Below are 10,222 nucleotides of genomic sequence, written 5' to 3'. Positions count from 1 at the left end.
GGACGACACAAACAAACAGAGCGATACATCACGTTGCACTTTAATAAGCTTGGAAACTTGTTTCGAGGATATAAAATAACGGTAATATTTACAATTCACAGAGGAGTCATGTCGGCACTTTGCTTTTCCACACGCACACAAACATTTCCAAACACACGCATTATGAGCGACCTTCCAGTACTTTAAATGAATGACAGTTTGTGTCACGCTCACTGGCTCAGCGTTTCTCTGGCCTAAGAGCGGGTGGTTTGAACGCAGTGCGACCTTTCTTTTCTTTTTTCTTTTTCCCTCCAGCTTGAAACGTTCTCCAGCTATCCACGCGATTTGTTCGACTCTCCTTTTGAAAAGAAAAAAAAAACCAAAAAACAGTGAGTTAGAGCCAAACGTCTTGAGGCGAATGTTTTGTCAGTCCAATGAAAGATTACAAAACTGTATTGAGAAAGGTTGTCTGGCAACAAGCATTCCAACAGAAGGTGATGGGGGGAGTGCTTTCGTGGAAACGATTTCTTCCACGGGGGGGGGGGGGGGAGAAATATGAAAAAGTCGATAATGCTCCTCGGAAAATTTGAATAAAGCCCCTTAAGGAGATCAATCTGGGGCTGGATCAAGCTTCATTTGACCCGCTGTCCAGGAAAGGACCCTGTGCTAGTAAACCGGACTCGAGAGACCGGCGGAAATCGAACCTAAAAACGGAAATAAGAGCGATTTTCATTATTATTTCTTCTAGTGCACATTAAAAGATACTTTGACAGCTAAAGAATGTGGCGTTTCGTCATGAGCACCGTAAGTGAGACCAGAATCCTTGATTTATACTCCGTCGAGCAATCCCCACCTTTTCAAAATGGGAGTATACGCACGGAATTTCTCTAACATTGGATTTTAATACGTCCCGTTCTTTTTATAAAAGATCCTCGGGGTCTTTTGTCCAACTTTGCATTTCCAAGGTACTTGTTGTGTTGCGTTTAATTTCTAGCTGAGTACAAATAAAGTTGTTGTTGTTGTTGTTGTTTCCTAAGCTACTGACCTCCCACTCTTTTTCCCATTCTTTCTTCTTTTTTGCTGCTTCTTCGTCAGCTATCTCTTGCTCACGCATCCGTTTTCTGCAAACAAGATAAAATTCACACGTGGAAACACCTTGTTTTTTTGAAAGTGTAGTTACTCTAAGTCAAGTTTGCTATATTTCGTCAAAACAATGAAAACTGGGAGTGGATTGGCTACATTTGCCGACAGCCAAACCTTGCATGAATAATGTTCATTAATCCTATCACAAAATGTTCTTGCTTTGACAAGCATTCCTATCCTACTCGCTCTCGTTTCTATGGCAACTACACTTACTATTCGCTATAAGTGGAATCCTACAAGTAATATAATGCAATTGCTGCAATATGATTAATTAGTGGAACTATCGGACTGGATATTTCAGTTCCTAAGAAGGCTAAAAGAAGAACATTCACCATTACGCAACTCAAAGTTATTATTGTTGAGCAAAGTTATGCACACAAGTGGCAGCTATAATATGACAATTCGGTCTGCTCACGATCTCGTTGAGGGGTTAAATTTAATACCACTTGAAATGTAAGAAATTAATTGAAAATAATGATTTGAAAAAAAAATTAGAATTCTGTTAAATCAATTACATTAATGTGAGGTGATAGTTGATCCAGTCTTTGGCCTAATCTCCAGCTCTTTTTTGAATTATTCTATTTATGTACCTTTTTATTTACTGTGTAACTGAGAAAGTCTGTCTGTCTATCTGTTATCTAAATGATTGCAAACCGTTGTTTGAAATTAATTGAGAACTACGCCGAGAAAGAGTTAAAATTGAAGGATTAGTCTGGTCAAACACCATTTCAAATGAGGAACTACTCGCTCAGTGTCATTAAGAAAGCATGGAAAGCACTCATGAGAAGGCAATAGAGATGTATCTGGCACGCGCTTAGAAGAGGACCCGACAACATCACGGCGGTGACTCTATTGGACACCAGAAATAGAGGAGGACCCCAAAACACCCGGCGAAGAGCTGTTGGGGGTGTGGGGGAGGGGGAACCTGAAGACCCTTAAGCACAACTAGAGAACCATTCAGAAGCTAACCCAGAACAGACATGCAGCATGCCAGCAGGTGAGTGAGATTTCCTTTACCTTGTTTCCGCATCTTTTTCTTCTTGTGCTCTTCTCTTGAGTTCATAATCAGCAAATAGTTTAACAGTCGTGGAATGGACTAATTTTCCTAACTATGGAAACAAACGTGACTGAAAGATGAATTGATCAACATGACACGAGTGTGGGACAAAGACAAAATCTGAGTCCCCGACAGGAATCGAACCCATGACCTCCCAAACACCGGGACGTCAATGGGAACAAAATAACAAGAGATACAATGGCAGCTCAATCAAGAGTGAAAAGGTATATTAAATTATTTCTGAAACCCATTACCTGCTGATAATTTTAAGAAATAGAGAATAAATGTGATACCGAGTAAATGCATTGTGTCTATAATACAGGCAACAAATGCAAGGAATCGTTGAGGTACTTGTAATATTTCGATATAATTCTATATCAGAGAGTGACGATAATTGGAATCTATTCCTATATACAGAAGCTTACCAAGCGTTCAGCGCCATATATTTGAACACTGGTTTAACAACCAGTAGGGAATGTATGCCTATTCTCTCGATAGTATGGTCTCTGTTTTGTATTTTCACGTGCTAATGCTAATGTACCATCTTGCGGTATTTAAATTTCTGCTACCTATATATCACCTCAGTCTGAAGATGATATAGAATTATATATCGAAATATTACAAGTTACTTTCGCGGGGTTGTTACTTTCAGGGAGCAAAAAACGTTATATAAGTTGATACGAATGAGCTCTTTTACGAAGTAAATACACAGAAATTGGTAAAAAAAACGGTTCTTAAAACATGATACAATTCTTCATTCCTGTTTAAATCTTGTTAAATCTATGCTGCTGCCATATGGGTGGGCTCTTCATGTCTAGATCGTGTTGTTAGTGGTCGGCAGGAAAGCTTGTCAGATACCTAAACTGTTTCTACTTCATGACGCACTGCTACATTAGTCACATTAGTCTGCTGTAACAGTATCTTAGTGCGCTGGTCGAGTTTGCAATTTAAATTTGAAGAAACCTTTCTTATAATATGCTTCAGTCGAAAATGATATTAATTTGAATCAAAGTTTCCTATAGTAGGTTCCTGTTACTTGAAGAAATAATACGGGTTTTGTTTTAACGCTGCAAAACACTAACTGGTAAAGCACGAATTGACATTTCCCAACGCTTCGTGACATAAGCAACACCTTCCCTTGTTGTGGATTGCCTTCAATCAAGTTATGGTACCTAACTTTCACTTGACTTCACTTAATTAAACAGTTGGAAACAAATGAACATGATCCTGGAGGGCATTATAAATTTGCTTCGAGCTCTACCTTATCTGGGTCTTCTTCTTCTTCAATTTTGTCTTTCCCCTCTTTCTTTGCCTGCTTTTTCTTTTCTTTGAGCTGACATAGGTAATATGAAAGAACCAGACAATTTTTGCACCAACAAAACCACATCATATACTATGTTGTTCAAGAACTGTTCTCCAAGGGTGAGCAAAGGAATTATTCATTTCTTTAAATACGATGGAAAATGAAACAAGATGAAGCTACCTAACGTTTGATCAAGAGTCAATAGGTCACATTTTTACAAGCTTGTTTTCCACATGTATGATGTTCCAATAATATAATTATCATCTGGTACCTGGTCACTTTTTGGTGTTAGTAATACATCTGCATCTTCTCTTCTTCATTTATTAAAAATGTACAACAAAATTAAATATGCAAAGGAGAGTTTCTATGTTACTCAGTGAAGTGAATCAATGGAAAACTTACATTTGCTTTGACCATTGCTCGTGCTTCTTCTAGGATTTCCTTAACCTTTTTAACTTTGTCCTCATCTAGAAGCAGCTTGTGGGCATTACTGACAGCTGAAATAAAACATCAAATGAATCAAGAAAGACGACACAAATAGAGGCCACTTGGCCAGCATATCAGCGACTTGTCTCGACGACTTGTCAGGCAATGGAATTGAAACTAGGTTTTATAATCCCATCTGACCACTATCTAGAGCTGCTGTTCAGTAACAATTGTGAGTTGTTGTGATTAATGTTGACTTGCCTTGTATAGGGTCTAGGACGCAGCCTTCCAATGGTTTCTTTATTAATTCATTACTATCTATCATATATTCCCATCTCTTGATCAAAATGCTCTTTGTATCCAATGTCATGTGTTCTGGTATTGAATTGTAAACAAACAACTCAATTGAAATTTTGCAAACAGTATTCTTCTTTTTTTGAGACTAGGCATCAGGAGTGAAAGTATTTTCCATAACAAAAATGAGGCTAGTTGACCAAAATTTCACAGAACAACTGAGACATGTTAAACAATTAGAAAGAAAGCTTGAGATTTCTAGCTGTCTAAATAACTATTTCACAAATATCTACCTGGTGTAGCCAATCAGATGACCTGTTTACCTGATGGTTGGTCAGTGGGTTACAATAACACTGCTTTTAATAGATTCTAGTCTTTTGCTGCATGCAAACTTTTGATCTGAAAAAGTCAGTTTTTACATCAAATATCTGAGCTGTTCCACAAAACAGGCTTTGGTCTGACAACAAATACCGCGTTATAATTTGAAAAGGAAACTAGGAAGATTACGATTGCGTAAATACTATAGTATTTCTTTAAGACATGTTTTTTTTTTTTTGCAGCATTCAAATAAAACTATCTCAATTGAAAGCAAAACTTTTAACCTATGTTTAAATCATGATACAACATACTATTGCAGTGCCCCACTGAAAAGCATCTTATCGTGAAGTGAGCACCGTGTTTAAATATTTTAATTATTGTTATTACTGGTCTGTATGTGCACACACTGGTGCACATGCTAATGATGTAAGGAATTATACACAGCAAGGATGATTGCTCAGAACAGTGACAAAAATTGGCCAGCTAAACCCAACATTGTTGGCTCACCTTCAAATGCTTTTTGAGCTCTTTCAGAATCATCCCGGTTCTTGTCAGGATGGACAAGAAATGAAAGCTGCATAACAAACAAACAGGATTAGAGCACAATTATTATGTGGCATTTCCTATATAACTTGGGTTCATTATTTAACTGTAACCTACATGTGAGAACCTGCTTGATCTTGCTTAGCCAAACAGGTCTTTATATTTTAGGGTTTTAAAATGTTGGCAAATTTCTACCAGCAGGTTCTTAAACCCCTAGCTTCTTACACAAAGGTTTTTACTTTATGGAGGGTTGATATCAATAGCAGTGTCAGCTGTTTTCCAAGTATTCAGGGTTGATATCAATAGCAGTGTAAGTTGTCTTACAAGTATTCAGGGTTGATACCGTATCAATAGCAGTGTCAGTTGTCTTACAAGTATTCAGGGTTGATATCAATAGCAGTGTCAGTTGTCTTACAAGTATTCAGGGTTGATACAGTATCAATAGCAGTGTCAGTTGTGTTACAAGTATTCAGGGTTGATATCAATAGCAGTGTCAGCTGTCTTGCAAGTATTCAGGATTGATATCAGTAACAGTGTCAGTTGTTTTACAAGTATTCAGGGTTGACATAAATCTGGTACTATATGTACAACATTTAATTTTGAAGTGCCTAGGCTTGTAACTACCTTCCGGTATTGCTTTTTTATTTCATCCTCTTTGACATCAGTAGAAAGTTGAAGAACCTGAAAGATATATAAAAGGTAGCAGGCAGGCTTGAAAATTTTTGAGTTAAGAAGAAATGTTGTGAATGTAGTGTTGTGAGTTAGTACAGTCAATAACTTGATAATTAAAACAAACTAAAACTCAAAGAATAATATTAAGGGTGGTAGTCAGAAGACAATATATTTTTAGATTGAAATTAAATAAATTTGAAGTTAAATAGAAAAAAATATTCTTTCCTCTTTCAAGACTCTATCAAGGAAATGTGTGCATGAACATGCTCTATCAGTAAATAGACAAGGACTAGAGAACTTATTATCAGGCTTGTGGATTTCCAACAGAACAAACTTGGAGCACTTTACATTTGATAAAAATTGTGGTTTGAATTTCTGGAAATATCCAGTGACAGAGGAAAGAGCATTTTCCTGAATTTCTGAAAAAGAGGACAACGTCGTGAGGCATATCCAAATTTTTGTAAATTTTTTACTAGGGATTTCCGTTCCATTTGATTTTCCTCCAGGAATTTCCGTAGTTGTCAGTTGAATGGTTTGCTTTTCAGAAATTCAACAATTTCCAGATTATTCTGAAACTTTCCCTGGAAATTTCCATACCATTTGTCCCCATTTTGAACTTTTTGCTATTTTTTGGATAAATGGAACGTGCCCCAAGGGTCTACACAGATATTAATATTATTAGCTCTTTGATATCAGCGTGTGAGGATATTATTATCCTCACAGGTCTCCATCCTCTGGACCCTAGGAGTTGACCTTAAATGCTATATATGTTATTTGCCAGCTTAGGGTCGGTCCATATAGTAAAAAACTGCGGCCTCAGGCAGCATTTTCAAGCCTGAGGTGGGTTTGTTTACGCAACTTTGTTGGTGAACTGGCTTACGTACCGTCTACAAACCATTGTAAAAAAGCTAACGAGCAAACAAACGAATAACTCAGATACTAGATAAGCTGATTAGTGGTTTTCAAATGGCATATTGTACACAGGCAGAGTGTCTTTATTTGCTGATTTGGGAAAAACTGCCGTTCGCCTTAGGGAGTAAAGGGTTAAAGAACAGGTGTATTTCGATATACTTTATATTAGTTGCATCTAGTTCACCAGTTAAATTCTCCAAAATTGTTTTTCCGGTGTGAAATTTCATGCAAAGTTTGAAGTTGCACTACAAGAACAATTCCTATCACTAATCAGTCGTTGCAACTCACTCGAAATCAGACTTTTCTACCGTAAATTGAGTGGCAGAAAGCGAGGAAATCCGTTAAGTGTATTCCACAGAAATTCTCTTAAATACGGCAACGATTGGAGAGGTAAACTTGACTGCAACTGACTTCTGTTTTGCTTAAAATTGTGTGGCAAGAGAAACACAGAAGACACAGGATTACACGCCATTGCAGCGCCAAGCTACAAACAGCCAAACAAACTCTCACAACTTCAAAATACTCAATTGAATTTACTTACAGTGACTTTCCTTGCCATTTAAAAGTGAATAGAGATAAACTTGCGTTGATTAATATTATTGTCGATGGAAGTGTAAAAATGGCAAAGGTTGACCATTACCACTAGTACTCTCGTGAAAATTGACCAACAAGACAATTTCACCGACACTGTTTCCCACAATTACTGTGACCGTGGTCAGAGATAGGAAAATCCGGACTGCGCTAAGAACCAATCAGATTGCAGGATTCATTACTGTGCCCTCTTAGGAAAAAATAAACTAAAATATTAACCTCATAAGGATTTAGATTGAAGTATGTTGATCCAGGCCTTGTTAACCTCTCTATCTGCTGGGGTCCTGTCAGAACAGAATCTCTTTTCTCAATCTCCTTAACCTTAAGGTTGAAAAGAATAATAATATTATTATTATTTGTTACATACAGGCACACTGTCTATTAGCTAGATGAACAGGCCAAAATAAGTATGTTAGGGTGGCTGACAACAGTTTTCCAGGTTTTTATATCACTTATACTTTGGTAGATCAATACTGCTACTCTTTATCAAATAATCCTACAATAATGGTTTCAAACAAACACCCAGTCATTGGTAAAGACATCAGGTCATCCTTTTTAACAAGTGATAGTGCAGCTACAATGACTTATAGCAGTTAGTCGGGAAGAAATAATTCACTTGCTCTGTCAGTCAATGCGTCATGCACTATTTTTTAGTGGTAAGTCCATTGACCAGGCTATTTTGCAAGAGAGGGGGCGTTCGCCTGACCCTTGTGAACAAAATGGCTACCAAAGCAATGAACTGCTCTTGCATGTTTGGAATTGAATACACTGTAAGTGCTCCCAAATTAATGACTTTTTGATACACAACAAAGGTGAGTGTATAATTCGATCCATCAACCCCTTTGAGGGCGGCTTTTCACCCCTAAATTTTGAAGGGAAAAATGTCTCATACCAGGATTCAAACTGCTGACCTCAACCTGCCAAGTTCAGCTCACCTGGCTGGAACTGTAACACTTTGCCAAGGTGCCACTTATGACTTAATCATGAAAAAACCATTTATAAATTCATCACAGTTACGTGTAGGTATAAAGTGCTTATTGATTGATGACCCACTGCAGAGTAACCAGAGATTGTCTAGTTGCTCCCTGGCGGAATCATTGAAAAGCTTATTATCCCCATTAGCCTGTGTAATACTTGTGTTTGGGGTCTTTTATCGTCAAATTGAGATAAGCATGCTAAGATGTGACTTGCTGCAGAAGTTTGACAAATTCTGTGGAGGGGGTTAAGGGCCACCTTAGTTTTAAAGTGGCTCTGAACCTCCCCCATAACTTGTTTTAAACGCAGTTTTTCAGTTTTTTCAGTTTTCATTATCGCACACTATTTACAGAAAAACAACTTAATGTAAGATGATTTAAAATGATATAGGAAAAATAAATACAGATATATACAAGCTTTGCAACAAGCTGCATCTAACAGGGTATGAAATTAACTTTTTTCGGCAGGCGCCAACTGGTGACTGAAATTTTTTTTCAGTCACCATATGGAAAAATGTGGTCGCCAAAAAGTGTCAATAAAATTTTTCCTTCGCAGTGAAACACAAACCAAAATTTTTGGTTGCCGCCAGCTTGCCGGCAAAATATGATTTGCAATCGATGTAATTAGGAATCAAACCAGTGCTGAAATCATCTTTTGAACACTTTGGCAGATCTACATTTCCACCTTTTGACGCCCAGAGAATATCTAAATCTTCATCTAATTTCTTCCCGGATGTTCCGTCTCCACTTTGCAATAAATTACGGAAAGATTTCGGAACATCTTTGGACACCACATCGCCTGAATAAAAATATTCACGGCCAAATAATGCATGGGACCTCTTACGCCCACAATATGTACGTTATGGGAAACTGCTGAAAAACATGGCGGCGAAGCTTCACAATGATCGTAGGTGTAAAATGTTGTGGTAGATTTATAATAACCGGAAAATTGGTTTTATACTTCAAAAGCAGGGGAAAGGTAAAAAGGAAGTGACCAATTGGCGGGCGGCTTTGAATTTTATTTTGATTGATTTGGCTGAAAATCAAAGTTATTGTTTGTGCACTTATTGTGACATGAAATAGTTAATCACCTGCTGGCGACCAGCTGTGAAATTCTGATTGCCAGTGCAAAATTTTTAGTTGCATTGGCGACCAGGAAAGCGCAATTTCGGACCTTGTCTAATCATAACATTGTACTCCAAATGTAGTTACATTTTTTTGCCATCTAATTAAGCAAACGATGGAGACATCAAAATATTATTATGAGATAAATTGCATGTATGAATTAACAAGCTTAATGGACTTAATAGATGTCTGGCCTGACGGTAACCGGCCTGACCAGCGTGTTTAAAATACTCCATGTAGCAGTCAGAAAATTTTCTTCTTAGGACTACGTTGTAAATATTTATAGTGTTATCGATACAATCATTGTGAACTAACCGTAAAACAGGCCAACTGATGCCCCATTCTGGCTAACTCCCGTAGCGCTTTCCAGGCTGACTGGAGTGCTATTTAGGCTAACAGGACACGGAGCTCGAGTATTACACTTTATTTAAGCTTATGATATACTCTGTGTCTGGTAAGCATTAATGAAACAGCCTCCGGTTAGCCTGAAAAGCACAGAGATTAGCTTGAATGGCGACACGCTTAGCCTGTTAACGGCTAGTTCTCAAAAACTGTAATGGTACCACGATGCAAAAAAACATTTTCTGACTGCCGGAGCGAAATATTTTAAAAACGCCGCCCGGCTGCTGGACTTCTAGCTGCTTCTAGCCAGCGCTTACATAATTCAACCAGAGTCTATAGCAGTGTGAAAACGATATTTGATCAAATTCCTCACGTTCAACAAAGCTAAAGGGATCATATCATTTATTAGGGGAATAATTTTGTTACCTCGGACATAAATCGTGAAAATAAGTCGTCAACTTCATCGTTTCCGGAGCTTGTCGCTGCAGCCGCCATCTTGAATTAGCAAGAATACCGCATTGGCAAAGATAACAGGCTCATATG

At 37.8% G+C, this 10,222-nt stretch overlaps 1 protein-coding gene across 1 annotated transcript; it reads right to left on the bottom strand.

The window, feature by feature from the left end:
- Positions 1 to 13: 13 nt before the first annotated feature.
- Positions 14 to 10,196, bottom strand: LOC145480558 (dnaJ homolog subfamily C member 8-like). Its single transcript, XM_081458798.1, has 9 exons — positions 10,106 to 10,196; positions 7,458 to 7,559; positions 5,688 to 5,744; positions 5,028 to 5,094; positions 3,885 to 3,979; positions 3,441 to 3,512; positions 2,140 to 2,231; positions 1,025 to 1,100; positions 14 to 337 (listed from the first exon to the last, which is right to left on the bottom strand). Exons 1-9 carry the CDS (start codon positions 10,172 to 10,174, stop codon positions 218 to 220), a joined length of 750 nt encoding a protein of 249 aa, XP_081314924.1. The 5' UTR covers positions 10,175 to 10,196; the 3' UTR covers positions 14 to 217.
- Between the last annotated feature and the right edge of the window lie 26 nt (positions 10,197 to 10,222).

This window comes from Orbicella franksi, chromosome 3, assembly GCF_964199315.1.
Source record: "Orbicella franksi chromosome 3, jaOrbFran1.1, whole genome shotgun sequence".
Classification (NCBI taxonomy): Eukaryota; Metazoa; Cnidaria; class Anthozoa; order Scleractinia; family Merulinidae; genus Orbicella; species Orbicella franksi.
Note: the sequence above shows the minus strand (reverse complement) of the source record. Positions and strands in the feature narration are given on the sequence as shown.